Below are 14,991 nucleotides of genomic sequence, written 5' to 3'. Positions count from 1 at the left end.
CAGGCAAGATCAAAGAGGTTTTTGCCTGCTTTCTCCTCGAGGATTTTGATGGCTTCCTGTCTTACATTGAGGTCTTTCATCCATTTTGAGTTTATTTTTGTGTATGGTGTAAGAAAGTGGTCCAGGTTCATTCTTCTGCATGTCGCTGTCCAGTTTTCCCAGCACCACTTGCTGAAGAGACTGTCTTTATTCCATTGGATATTCTTTCCTGCTTTGTCAAGATTAGTTGGCCATACGTTTGTGGGTCCATTTCTGGGTTCTCTATTCTATTCCATAGATCTGAGTATCTGTTCTTGTGCCAGTACCATACTGTCTTGATGATTACAGCTTTGTAGTATAGCTTGAAGTCTGGGATTGTGATGCCTCCTGCTTTGGTTTTCTTTTTCAAAATTGCTTTGGCTATTTGGGGTCTTTTCTGGTTCCATAAAAATTTTAGGATTATTTGGTCTAGCTCTGTGAAGAATGCTGGTGTTACTTTGATAGGGATCACATTGAATATGTAGATTGCTTTAGGTAGTATCGACATTTTAACAATATTCGTTCTTCCTATCCAGAAGCATGGAATCTTTTCCCATTTCTTTGTGTCTTCTTCAATTTCTTTCATCAGCTTTCTATAGTTTTCAGTGTATAGATTTTTCACCTCTTTGGTTAGATTTATTCCTAGGTATTTTATGGTTTTTGGTGCAATGGTAAATGGGATCGATTCCTTGATCTCTCTTTCTGTTGCTTCATTGTTGGTGTACAAAAATGCAACCGATTTCTGTGCATTGATTTTATATCCTGCAACTTTGCTGAATTCATGAATCAGTTCCAGCAGTTTTTTGGTTGAATCTTTTGGGTTTTCCATATAGAGTATCATGTCCTCTGCGAATAGTGAAAGTTTGACCTCCTCCTGGCCAATTTAGATGCCTTTTATTTCTTTGTGTTGTCTGATTGCAGAGGCTAAGACTTCCAATACTATGTTGAATAACAGTGGCGAGAGTGGACATCCCTGTCTTGTTCCTGACCTTAGGGGGAAAGCTCTCAGTTTTTCCCCATTGAGGATGATATTAGTGTTGGGTCGCTCGTATATGGCTTTTATCATCTCGAGGTATGATCCTTCTATCCCTACTTTCTTGAGGGTTTTTATCAAGAAAGGATGCTGTATTTTGTCTAATGCTTTCTCTGCGTCTATTGAGAGGATCATATGGTTCTTGTCCTTTCTTCTATTGACGTGATGAATCATGTTAATTGTTTTGCAGATATTGAACTAGCCCTGCGTCCCAGGTATAAATCCCAGGTCCTCCTGAATTTTTAGATCCCAAATCCCTTCTTGTACTTAAACAGATTGTTTGTGTTACTATCCTCTTCAGCTTGAACAGAGGTCTTCTTTTTGAAGTCTCTGGTTTGGATTGTTATATAGAGACCAGGTCCAGCCCCCAAATAAGAAATTTGGCCAATTCTAAGGTGTAATTCCCCCCACATTTTAGTGTTTCTGATACTGGGATGCATCACACAACCAATGTGTACATTTAACGTGGTAGTATACTTATTGCTCCTTTTTGTATTAAGTAAGTGGCATGATTACAATTTGATGATGTCTTAGATCTGAGAAAATGCTATATTATCAACAGGAATAATAAGCTTATACATTTGAGGAAGAAATACTTGAGATGCAGTCGACAACCTCTTCAGTCCAAGTCTTACCAGTGGGGTTAAGCAACGATAGTGGATATCACCATTAACGTGCTTATAGGATAAAATTTAAGCTACAAATCAGGGATTTTTTTTCCTCTTTTTTGAGAGTCAGCTTACCAGTACACCACTGTCCACAATTATTCTTTATTATTCTTATACGCACAGCTTACTCAAATAGGCCAGGCTATTTCATGCCTAGATACCTTCCCATGTGCCTTACCTCTGCTTGGAATGCCCTTCTTGGAATGTTGCCCACTGGAAAAATCCTGTCCACCGGGTGTTGATCTCTTTCCACTTTATGTCACCATGTACCTGGTATATGCCTCTAAATATGTACTTACCATATTGGATTGCAATGATTTGTTAGTTGTCCATCCCCTTTACTATAAATTCCTTGAGGGCAATGACTGTATCTTATCTATCCTTGTATCCCAGTACTTAGAACAGTGCCTGGTATGCAATGGTACTCACTAAGTGTTTAAAGACTGAATGTATGAAAAGAAAGAGAAAAAGAACAGTATACATATGGTGAGGTACCATAGCACCAACAAATATTTCATGCGGCTTCCATTCATTGCTATCTGTGCCTTAGCCAAACCTTCTAATCTCCTGGTAGACTTAAAACTGTCAACACTGAGTTTCATTGTTAATAATAAGATGATTTCATTTATGTTAGTGCTGTCTCCCCAGTCAATTAGAAGTTGATTAAAGGAAGAGATCAGGTCTTCTTCTGCTTATACTTGTTGAGTTTTACATAAATTGTATAGTACTCTGAGGTACAATTTGAGTTCCAAAAGTCTTCATTCAGGATACCTTTATTATTAATACTAGTAGCGTTTTACAGGAGAGAAATGGAAAGGCTCACAACAGTTATTTACTTAGGGCCTGGAATTCCTCCAGAGTTTATAGCAATCCTCAATACTAGACATCAAAAATGTTATTTTACATTTATTTAAAAGAGAGGAATTGGGATATTACTGGTAAAACCCTGGGAGCTAATTACTTCAAGATCACTTGAAACCTTAACTCATTAGAATGTGAAAAATCTCCTGAGGTACTTAAACTCGCTATTCCCATTATGTTACTTGATTCAATTGAATGTCTTAGATTTTGCTAATAAGAGAAAACCTGAAGTTCATGCAACAGAGAGATACCATTTATCATTTGCTTAAGGAAAAAATATTAAGCATCTCCAATGGGCACCTCAGTACTCTATAATGTAGAGTATTATGAGAGAGGGGGAAAAATATATGTACAGTCCCTGATCTTAGGGAAAAAAATTCTCCAAACCAGAATTACTAGTATATGCTACCAAAAAGAGTTGCATTCCACACTTTTAGGTAGGTCCAGACTTTTCAACAAGATCATTATGAGGCTCATATAAGCAAAAGTAAGGTGATCTCATTGATGTCATTGGTATTGTTATTATTATTACATAGAAATAGAATCATTTGGATAAGGGAGTCAAGTAACATTGTAGACATCTTTTTAGAGTTTTAAATCAGAAGCTCAGATCCAAAATTTAAGAAAAAGTCCCTTTTTAAATCTCACCATTGTAAGCTGAGTCATTAGAAGAAGTAAGAGAGATTCAGGGAAGGAAAGATTTCATTCTGGTTGCCATCAACTCATCATAAGTTAATAACCAATCAGATGGCATTCATTGAACAGAACTAGGATGAAAGAAAATTCAGTCCAATCGGAATGAGTAGGTTTTTGTTTTGTTTTGTTTTGTTTTGTTTTGTTTTGTTTTGTTTAGAGAGAGAGCATGGGGGGGGAGGGGCAGAGAGAGAGAATCTTAAGTAGGCTCCATGCTCAGCACGGAGCCTGATGTGGGGCTTGATCCCACGACCCTGGGATCATGACCTAAGCCTTAAACAAGAGTCATATGCTCAATTAACTAAGCTACACAGGCGTCCCAAATGGGAGTTTTAATAGGGCTAGAAATAGTGTATTATGTCATATGATTCTACTATGTTTATTTGTAAATCTTACCCATATGTGTAAATGGAGTTTATTTTGTACATGTTTACCAATTTTAAACTATCAATCCCATTATTCCATTAGTGCCTAAAATATAGCAACCACTATTTTTAAAGAGTTTACTACCTTGCCTATGGTATTATGTGTAAAACAGTCAGTCAATTTAGCCATAATGGTCATATGGAAAATGGAGAGAAGCTCACCACTAGATCTTCACAACATGCTGTTGAAGAGTCTTTTCTCGAAAATCCTAGGAACATATCCTCAGTTCCCACCTGCTGTTTGAATATAATCTCATACCTGGAAAAAAAAAGGAGTCAATGATACAGAGACTCAAAAGAAAGAGCAATTTTCTCACAGGGCAAAAAAACTAGAAACTACGAGGACATGCTATTACAAAAAATAAAGTTCTGACAGTTTTTCGGGCATATAGCAGAACATAAAGAAATAGAAGTCTAGAAATACAGTCAAAAATACCTAACGCTGTAAATCAGGATTTATATTGTATCTACTTATTTTCGAAAAATTAACCTTAACTGTTTTAGAGCTATACAAATAAAATGGGTTAAGGGAACTTCTAAGACGATTAAAAGTAGAAGGGAAAAAAAAGTTCTTTTTTTTCTTCCTGGAAAACGATGGCTCAGAAAAATAGTAGGCCCATAACCCAGGGTTTGATGAATAGATAAAAATCCTCCTCTGCTAAATTGAAGCCACAGAGTAGAGTTAGAAAGTCCAGGTTTAGTACTTTTTCTGTCATTAACTGTGTGACCTTGGTCAAGTCACAAAGTCGTGGGGAGAAGGGTAGGTTTGAACTCAATGACCTTTATAATCTTTTTTGCCTCTAAAATTCTACAATGGAAACACTGGTAATGCAGTCAGCACAACTACATTGCAGTGTTTACAATCTAGGCCTACAAAGTTCTATTTTTTTAATTTTTAATGCTTATTTATTTTTGAGAGAGAGAGAGAGCATGAGCAGGGGAGGGGCAGAGAAAGAGGGAGACACAGAATCCAAAGCAGGCTCCAGACTCTGAGCTGCCAGCACTGAGCCTGTCATGGGGCTTGAACTCACGAACTGCAAGATCATGACCTGAGCCGAAGTTGGACACTTAACCAACTGAGCCACCCAGGTGCCCCTAGGCCTACAGAGTTCTTAGTTCAGTGAAAGATTTTCCTGACATTTCACCTCACCCATGACAATTCACAAATCTTTCTTTGTCCCCAAATTAGGGCCCCTAGGGACAGGATGGTTTCTAGAAGCACCCAGCCACAATAGACCTTATCTTTTTAGGTGGAATGCAGTAAGCAAATGCTTACAAATGATCTATTCCATTTAATTCTACCCTTATGAAGAAATGGTAAATCTCTGGATAGGAAGACTAAAGGACTATGTTGAACTTCTGACCACTTGCAAATAGGAATCCCCAAGAATGAAAAAGGGATTTCTCTGAGTTTGAATAGGGCTAGCAATAAGTAGCTATTTGATATGGGGCACTTTTTTCTTAATAGACTATAACTATAACTATAACATTTACCTTATATTTACAAAGGTGAAGCCAGGTTAAAACAGAACAGAAGGGTATCGATCCACATGCCATGACTACCGAATGGATTTGCTCTAGCTGCTGCTTTCTCCTCATCTCCAGATACAATTTTCCAACTGTCTACGTTTGCCTGGATGTCCCAAAGGCACCTTACAGTCCACACATACAAAACCAAACTCAGTGTTTCCCCTCTCCCTTCGTTCCCAATCACAGTCAATAGCCTCACTATTCACCTGGTCACCCTAGTTGGTACCCTCAGCATCATTTCTGAGGCTTTCCTCTCATTCATTATATCTAATTGAATACCATATATTCCTTTAAGACTCTCTCAAATAAAGATCCTCACATTTCTACCCAAGGCCAGTGACTCAGCTCAGGCCCATCTTACTTTGCACGTGGCCACTCATGATTCTCTTTTTGTGAGCTGCTTGGTCACTTTCTTTACCCATTTTCTTCTTTACCCATTGGGACATTTTGAAATGTACTTGCATAAAATGGAAAATAAGATAAAAAATTTTATAAAGCAATTTTCTTCATACCTGACTGGAGTTCTTATTCATTTAAAGCTTTCATGGATGTTATTTCTACAGAACATCAAACATCAAGATGAGAAGTGAAAATTTACTCAAATTTGGAACTTGCCACATATGGATGTTTGACATTCATTAGACAATATGACAAATGAGTGGCTTACTTCTTACCTTTTATACGGATGTGTGGGCACTGTATAAACATAACCTGAGATTTACTCTCTTCGTTTTTAAGATGCACACAGAAATGTTTTAAAATCCCCTTTGATCTTTTTTTATGAGGTTTATAGGTTTTTTTTTTACATTGTTTATGCGATAGTTGGATACTTTTTTCCAGTTAATTATCTGCAGTCTCCCACTGCTTCTATTTTCAGAATGGAAGTAGAAGATAGAAGCATAAGGTTTTTTTTTTTCTAACATTGGACACAATTTTATAGTCAGAATTAGAAAAGTTGTCAGATCACTTACCATAGAAGTCTTCAATAATTTATAAAGTACATTATAATTTTGTAAGTACTGCCTTTGTTTTTCAAGCTATTCTAAATACTCAATCAAGATTTTATTTTAAAGCCCTGGATGTTGTATGTAAGTGATGAATCACTGAATTCTACTTCCGAAACCAATATTGCTCTGTATGTTAACTAACTAAAATATTAAAAAATACATATATTTAAAGCTTAGTGTATTTAACCATTAGTTTCAATTATGAATGTGAACACACTTTCAGTTCCTTGAAATTGTGGGTGATTTATTTTATCAAAGTGAAGGAACTTTTTATGTTAATAATCCTAAATTCCACATTTACAATTCATATTCACAGTTCCTAATGAAAAAGCTGCAAAGTAAGGCTTCAATCCTGCTTGCAAAATATATTAAACAGAATCCTAAAATAACTAGTAAACAGGTCCAGGTAATAATAGATAATCGGAGGGAGAACATAGCCTTTTACTGAAATTGAATATTGAGTAATTAAACGCAGGTCTTTGACACATAAACATGGTATAATAATTTAGTTTGTATGAATGCTTGTAATTTAATGGGCTTTTCTTTCCCAGTGTTAGTTCCACATTATACTACTGACACTGAATACAATTTTGTAATGGAAATGACTATTTTTCATTTTTTGTTAGATAATAACTAAAGGGAGGTGTTGTTTTACTTTTTTCTGCTCCACAAGGAAAAAAAAATTATCAATTACACATGGCTTCTGTGTGTCACTGCAGTCTTCTCTTTCATGTGGTAGAAGTTACTTTATGAATCCTGTCAAAAATAGAATGGTATCGGATGACACATCGAACTTCAGCCCCAAACACATTCCCGCCTTCATTTGACTTACTCTGGTATTTCTCTAACATCCCACGTGTCATGGTGCTCTGCTCCCTCTGGAACTTCCTCTGGATTCCAAATATCCTCGACATTTTCATCACTGTTTTGAGGGATGACTGTGAAAAAAAGGGAAGATAAAGCTGAAGCTGTTGTCTGTTTTCCCCCTCAAAATTGCTCCCGTTCTTCACATGCAGTTTGGGATCGTCAAAGTCAAACATTTTCTATTTGTTACCACTAGCTTGTTTTTTGGTCAAAACAAGCTTAATTTGTAAAAACTTGACTTTTTTGAATCAATACACAACCAATATGTTGTAAAATTATAATAATAATTGAGAAAATTTAGAAACAACATATAAGCAAAAAGAAGAAAATAAATAATCTGTAATCCAACCACCCAAGATAATCAATGAGAGCATTCTGATGTATATCTTTCCAGCCTCTGTGTGTGTGCACATATGTATATGCATATAGCATATATACTCAATATATGAAGTAACATCTTATATGAAACATATAGAACATAGATATACATAGAAATACTAGGATCATATGTAAAATATTTATGTAAAAGAACAAATCAAACATACAATCAATCTGATTTGTGTAGAAATGTCTTATCTTGCATTGTGTATTACTATATAGAAGTTCTTTGATACCTTTTCCATGCAAGCATGACATAATTCTTTAAAAATACTGTTGGTTAAAGAAATTGAAAACAGTGGATACAATGGTCATTTTTTAATCCAGTATTTTCCTCAGGCAGATGGGAGCCTCAAAGAAAATCTCTATCACTTGTCCTTTATGTAGGACTGAGCATGTACCTGCGTTTCTACATGTCATCTTTAAATGCTTAAAAGTAAACGAGGCATGCAAAAACTCAGCTTACATTTGTTCCAACTATTGGGGCAGCAAATGCAGACCAACATTAGGTGCAGAACATTATTTCGAGTTCTCCTTTTAAGCATCCCCAGAAATGCACTTGATTACTAGGTTTTCAATACTGCCACTCTTTTCAAATTATCTGCCTCTATCTAGCATGGGCTTTGTGAAGCCTAATTACAGATTTATATAAAATATGTTACAAATGACTCATTGTTCTCAGAATTTAGAGGCTATTAGACATACATTATATCAGAAATACCGGCAGCATTGAAATACATTAAAATTTGAACTAGTCTTCCAACATCTCTTTAAAAAAATTTTTTTTGGTAACATTTATTTATTTTTGAGAGAGATAAATAGAGTGTAAGCAGGGGATGGGCCGAGAGACACGGAGACACAGAATCTGAAGCAGGCTCCAGGCTCATAGCTGTCAGCACAGAGACCGACTTGGGGCTCCAGCTCACAAATCACGAGATCATGACCTGAGCCGAAGTCAGACCCTCGACCGCTCGACCGACTGAGCCACCCAGGCACCACCCAGGTTCCCCCCAACACCTCTTGAACTAGGTAAACAGATTCTTCAGTATGTAGAGTCTAATAACTGAAATTTTAAAATCGTTCTCTCAGACTTCATTTGAGTCATTATTTTAAACATTTTTCCCGATGAAATCTTTTACAATCAGCTAAATTGATGAAGGAACTTCTTTTCCTTTCCCTATCCAACTCTGGCAACTGTCATCATGACAGAATTAGAGCCTTCTATATTTTCGAAGATGTGTAAAATGTTCAACTATGTGAAAATGTATAAGCCAAAATGCTGGGAAAACATCCCCTGAAATATTTATTCTGGTTTATTGGACCTGTGACTATATAAGTCACCCAGTTAATATGTAATTAAATATATATTATAATTAAATATATTTAATTATGTATTATGTATTATATTTATATATGTATAACTATAGGTATTATATTTATACATGTATAATTATTTAATTATAAATATATATTTTAATTAAATATATTTAATTATGTATTATATATTATGTATTATAATTAAATATATTATATAAGTATGAATATATATTATAAATATAAATATATTTCATTATATACTTAATATATTTAATTATATATTAAATAACTATATCAGTTGCCCTATTTAATGTATAATTAAAGCCCATCATATATAAATGGACTTTAATTTATAAGTATTTTGGTGTAAGATCAAATTGTGTCATTATTTGTTTTATTGTGTTCTCCAAAAGACTATAAGCTCAATGGGGGCAGAGACCTTTCTATTTTGATCTTCATCATAGTCCCAGAGGTGATCACCCAGAGGTGATAATGCCTGGCATATAACAGGCTTTCAATAAATATTTGTTGAATGAATTAATGAATCCTGTGAAATTGCCAGAATATAGCAGATATAGCAGGGTAGAAAGTGAAGAAGCTAAGCAACTTGGTAACTAGACCCTAAATAATAAAAAAGTTATTTAACCACACATGACTTTCTTGGTTTAACATCTCAGGAAATATGCCAAAAAATGAATGTGAATAATTCAAGGCGAATTAATTTCCATTAGTAGAAAAATGACTTACCTACAATAGTAGAGTAAAAACATCATCTTATATGTAAATGGCTGTTCATCACTTCCACAATTATTTGAGTTCATCTCTGACAAATCCTAGTGTTAATATTACTCTCCCTACAATTTTGCTCCCAAAGAAAAGATTATACCAATTATAGTGATCTATATGCTTTGTTAAATAACTTACCTTTGAGCTCTTCTATTCTTGGTGGTCCAATATTCCCAGGACCCATGGCTCCAAAAGCAGATGAACAATTTGGCTGGGAGAGAAGAAAAAAAAGCCCAACATTCTGTAATTACTACTTGTTCAACTTACGTGACTGATAATACTTGAAAGTTGGTAAGCTTTCCATCTCAAATTTCATAGTGCTTCTCATTTAATTAAGCATTGTTATACAACAGAGAGACAGATGTCAAGTATTATTTAGAATGTGTTTTCCTTGTCCTTTCAAAAAGTATTTAGTTTAATAGACCCTAAGGCAGTCTTTGATCAGACTAAATCCCCAGTTCCAGCCCAGTGAATCATGTATCCCTGCGGATAGGGGGATGAGCCACATTCATCTCTTTGAAGGTCAGAACAAAGTATTAGTGTAAAAGCATCGACAATTTTGGGTTTGGGCAGTATCTGGTCATAGGTAGAAGATGGAAACAGATGGGAAAGTTTTATAGAAACAAAAACAAACCACTAACTAGGGTCTTAAGTATATACATATCAAAGAACTCAGGGGCGCCTGGGTGGCGCAGTCGGTTAAGCGTCCGACTTCAGCCAGGTCACGATCTCGCGGTCCGTGAGTTCGAGCCCCGCGTCGGGCTCTGGGCTGATGGCTCGGAGCCTGGAGCCTGTTTCCGATTCTGTGTCTCCCTCTCTCTCTGACCCTCCCCCGTTCATGCTCTGTCTCTCTCTGTCCCAAAAATAAATAAAAAAACGTTGAAAAAAAAATTAAAAAAAAAAAAGAACTCATTCAAAACTCCTGTTAACAGATTTTACTTCTTTTCCACTGTGGGCATGAAACCCTTCCTCGTCACACCACCTCATGACACTGAACTAATGGATTTAAACAGCAACCCCCAATTAATAGCGTCAAATACATGCTAAACCACTTCAGCCATCTTACGAGTTGATTTTGCCATCCTTTGTGCAAGGAAACATACCCCCACAGGGCTGCTACTCTACTCCCCAGTACAAGAACAATTTTCCTTTTTTCACTGAAGTATAACACATATTACACCTTCAGTATAGCAGCAACTGCCTCATTGGTCTTTCTCAGTGGTCTTTTGATATCTCAAGAAAACCCCAGTATTTTACTGATTGTTCTTGCTGATGCCAGATTCCGCAGCTCCAATTTACTCCATTGCTGGCAGTCAAAAAAGTCTTATCTCCTTGCATCCTGGAAAACTACCATCTCTAGCTCTCTTCTCTCAGGCCCCTGCCCCTATCTCCCAAGACTTCAGACATGTAGAAGAGTTACGATGTCCTATTTGGGCAAAAGGAATAGTGTCTGTCCTTGAAAGCCAGTGGCAAAGCTCACCTGTGTCTTTATTATACTAAACTATTCCAACAGCTATAAATCAGAAACTAATCTGTAACATCTCAATGGTTTCTGAGACAGTAACCATTCTTTTCCAAAAGGTGCTTCAAAAGTGCTATGTCTGCGGTTAAAGTGTTACAGGTATTTTTATGTGAAAATCCCAAGACAGTATTTTGTATGTTTTTTTTTTCTTTTTAATCACTAAGGTCATATAAACTTGTGGTGCTTTTCTTAAGTTATTAATCACTAGAATACTAATAGTCAATCAGAGTAAAGCATTTCTTGGAACATGAGGGCCTCTTGTTTTGTTGAGTGACTCCTTCCATCAAAAATTAAAATCCATACAAATAAAAACTTAAACATTCCTGAAAAAAATTAGTATGCTCTCCATGCACAGTGATGATTCAATCAGTACATCACAACAGAGGGGGAATTGCAGTTTATTAACTTAATGAAAATAAATGATTAAAAACAAAAATTTCAAGTGAAAAGATGAACCAGGATAATAAAAACATTAAAAACCCTCTTGCAAGTGTTCTCTATAAAAATAATCATTTCAGCCTTTACCACGGATCCACATCCAATTATCTGAGTAATTTGTCATTGCAATTCATGCCACTTTGCAATATGTAAGAGAGTTAGAACAACTTTTTCACAATGTCTGTGGAGTGGTGAGCATTATTTCCCACAGGCCTTAAGATCCCCTTCTGAGTTTCAAAAGCAGTCTCTTCCCAATCTCCTAGATTCTTAATGCATGATGGGGACTGTAAATAAACCAACGTGTATGCAACAGTTCTAATGCTGTTTTCAGAGAGAGTATTTTCTTTTTTTTTTTCAATATATGAAATTTATTGTCAAATTGGTTTCCATACAACACCCAGTGCTCATCCCAAAAGGTGCCCTCCTCAACACCCATCCCCCACCCTCCCCTCCCTCCCACCCCCCATCAACCCTCAGTTTGTTCTCAGTTTCTAAGAGTCTCTTATGCTTTGGCTCTCTCCCACTCCAACCTCTTTTTTTTTTTTTTTTCTTTTTCCTTCCCCTCTCCCATGGGTTTCTGTTAAGTTTCTCAGGATCCACATAAGAGTGAAACCATATGGTACCTGTCTTAAAAAAAAAACAAAAAACAAAAAAACAGAGAGAGTATTTTCAAAACCACATCACTCTTGTAATCATTCCACAGTTCTCAAGATCCATACATGTTAAAAAATGAAAAACCATTTTTCTCCTGGAAAATTTAATAGTTCATTAGAAACATTAATTATTCTCCCACTGTTCTGATACTCCAATTCTATATCCTCTAATGATATCTGTACAGGGGTGTCTGAATGACCAATTACCTCAAAATTGCTTTTAACCCAGATATACAGAATCATACATTATTACAGTAATTTTCCTCTATGAATTGTACAATTTGGTAAAATTATCCTAGTGTCTCTATTCTCCTAATCACTCATCGTTCTCCTAGAATCACCTCTAGATGCAAATAAACATCCCCATACGTAAACGCCAAAGAGAACAGGCTTTGTAACCAGGGTGAATCTTTATCTCTGAATCTGTTCCAGTTACAAGTTTCACTTGCCTTTATTCGAGATTGCTGTTTTTCAGATATTTAACATACTTTCTGTATATGACATAACCTTACCCTTACCCTTCACAGGCTGTATCATTATTCTATTTCAGCTTCAGGCAGCAAAAATGAACCTGCCCTCCTAACTTCACTGATACATTGCTCCTAAATTTTTCTCCAATGTTTTATTTGTTGTATGTATTCAATGCTATTATTATTGTCCTGATTTCTGTTTGGCCCCTAGTAACTCCTGCCTGACCAAAGCTTCTTGGTTTCTAACCCTAGCTCCAAGTTGATTCAGTTACCATCTACACATTTTATTTTCATTGCATGTCTTAGTCTTTATTTGATTCTGTACATTCCCTCTAATTCTTCCCGGATGGTGCAAGATCAATCCAGTGCTGATCTGAGCCACCAAATCTGCTGCATATTCAGATTATACTTGTTTTTCCACACAATAGAAGAAAAGAATTTGGGGAGGAGCAAATTGATATGCCTGCTCACTGAAGATGGTTTATTTGTGGCAAACTGGTCATAATAACAACTTCACTAAAATAATTTAAAGCGGATTGACATATTCTGCTATAGTGTGAGGTTTCTGCCCCCAATTTTATTTGCCTTCATATAAGCAGTCTGACAGCCAAGATTTGCTGATACCTAAGGAGTAGGAGAATGGAGAGCAGGGGGTTACATAAAAGTATTTTGATTATTCTGGGAATACCGCCAGTGACTGTGGAGTGGCCGGTCAGTTTCTGGAACTCTCCTTCCCCAAAATGAAGCCCATGTTGCTGCTGTAAGCCTCCCTGAGGTTACCTGTCCCGATCCCAAATATTGCACAACAAATTAGACTCCACAGCTCTATCTGAACATGTATCACACAAGTCAGTTTTAGTGGGCTAAAGCTAGTTTGTCCCATTATTTGGCCCAAATTATTTTCTGTTCTGTTTTCATGTGTAGACAAATTTTAAAAAATCAAGGAAACTGGATTATGGGGGCCTAATTAATAGTGTCTAGATGAAATTATTTGTTTATACACATACTGACTAGGCTTAAAAATCCTAGCTACCACTCATTTCAATGGTTGTCAAGCATTCTTTGGCCATAAATATAAATGACAAACATTTTGAAATGTGGCTATTGCTACCATAGTTACAGAACTATCTTCCTATTCACTGTTCAGGTAGTTTAGAAAAAAATATAATTATGTTTGCTAGAAATGTACTAGAGGTTATACTCTCATGAATAACCAGTCCTACAGCCTCCTGTGAATGTATCAGATGACACAGCCTTGCTCCCATAGCAAAGGTTGGAATGAGTTGTTCAAATACAGTTTAACAACTTAGCATGAACAGAATTGATTCATCTGTAAGTATACGACCACCTGTCCAGCCTCAAAATCATCCTCTTCAGGATAAAGTAGCTTAGAGAGAGCTTGCAGGGCTGAAACTGAAGAAATGGTTTCAATTTCCATGTTTTCAGATTCCATGTTTTCAGTTTCCATATTTTCGGTTTCTGTATTTTCAGACTCCATATTTTCAGGCTCCATATTCTGAGGAAGAACATAATCAGAGAGCGATATTTTGGTTTTCTATTTCATTGAAGACATGAAGATTAAATTTTTAATCAACCCTTGATGATGCCTAGCATTATATTGCCATTTGAGAATTCTAGAGGGTTGGTTCGTTGACTTTAGTGAAAAGTTCCCACAAAATAAATGAACTGTTTTTATGATTGTAATAGTGACACTGTATATGTTTATCATGGAAATTTGAGGAAATAATACATTAAGAGCATAAATAGGAAAATCTCAACTACCTACGATCCTACCAACCATCAGTCTTTTAAATAGTCCTTACAGTTACATTTGGGGTAGGAATTCAGAGTCCTTAAAAATCTTGAAAGTGTCACAGACTTTATTTATTTTTTTTAAACATTTTTTTTAACATTTTATTTATTTTTGAGACAGAGACAGAGCATGAACGGGGGAGGGGCAGAGAGAGAGGGAGACACAGAATAGGAAGCAGGCTCCAGGCTCTGAGCCATCAGCCCAGAGCCCAACGCGGGGCTTGAACTCACAGACCGCGAGATCGTGACCTGAGCTGAAGTCAGACGCTTAACCGACTGAACCACTCAGGCGCCCCTAGTGTCACAGACTTTAATCAATAACCTGAATAAAGACTATTGCTAATGATTTGAACAGAAATGTAACAGGAATCTTTTCTACACCTCTGCTAATATTTTTAAACGTTATTTTATAAAATCAATTCACTGGAAACACTTCTTTAGTGCTGTTACTAAACGATCCGCTAAAATTTCTGCATTGTGCCTACAACAGTAATACAAAGGGATTTTCAAATGTGT

At 36.1% G+C, this 14,991-nt stretch overlaps 1 protein-coding gene across 2 annotated transcripts in view; it reads right to left on the bottom strand.

Annotated features, from left to right (window-relative positions):
* DNAAF6 (dynein axonemal assembly factor 6) overlaps positions 1-14,991 on the bottom strand; it is a 36,632-nt gene that overhangs the window by 16,685 nt on the left and 4,956 nt on the right. For both annotated transcript variants that reach the window (XM_007090637.3, XM_042974495.1), the window contains exons 2-5: positions 14,012-14,179; positions 9,719-9,791; positions 7,068-7,173; positions 3,861-3,957 (exon numbers count right to left, since the gene is read on the bottom strand). In XM_007090637.3, the coding sequence (XP_007090699.1) occupies positions 3,861-3,957; positions 7,068-7,173; positions 9,719-9,791; positions 14,012-14,176 (441 nt within the window). In that variant the 5' untranslated portion in view covers positions 14,177-14,179. The remainder of the gene's footprint in view (positions 1-3,860; positions 3,958-7,067; positions 7,174-9,718; positions 9,792-14,011; positions 14,180-14,991) is intronic.

The sequence above is a fragment of the Panthera tigris genome, chromosome X (assembly GCF_018350195.1).
Source record: "Panthera tigris isolate Pti1 chromosome X, P.tigris_Pti1_mat1.1, whole genome shotgun sequence".
NCBI lineage: Eukaryota > Metazoa > Chordata > Mammalia > Carnivora > Felidae > Panthera > Panthera tigris.
Note: the sequence above shows the minus strand (reverse complement) of the source record. Positions and strands in the feature narration are given on the sequence as shown.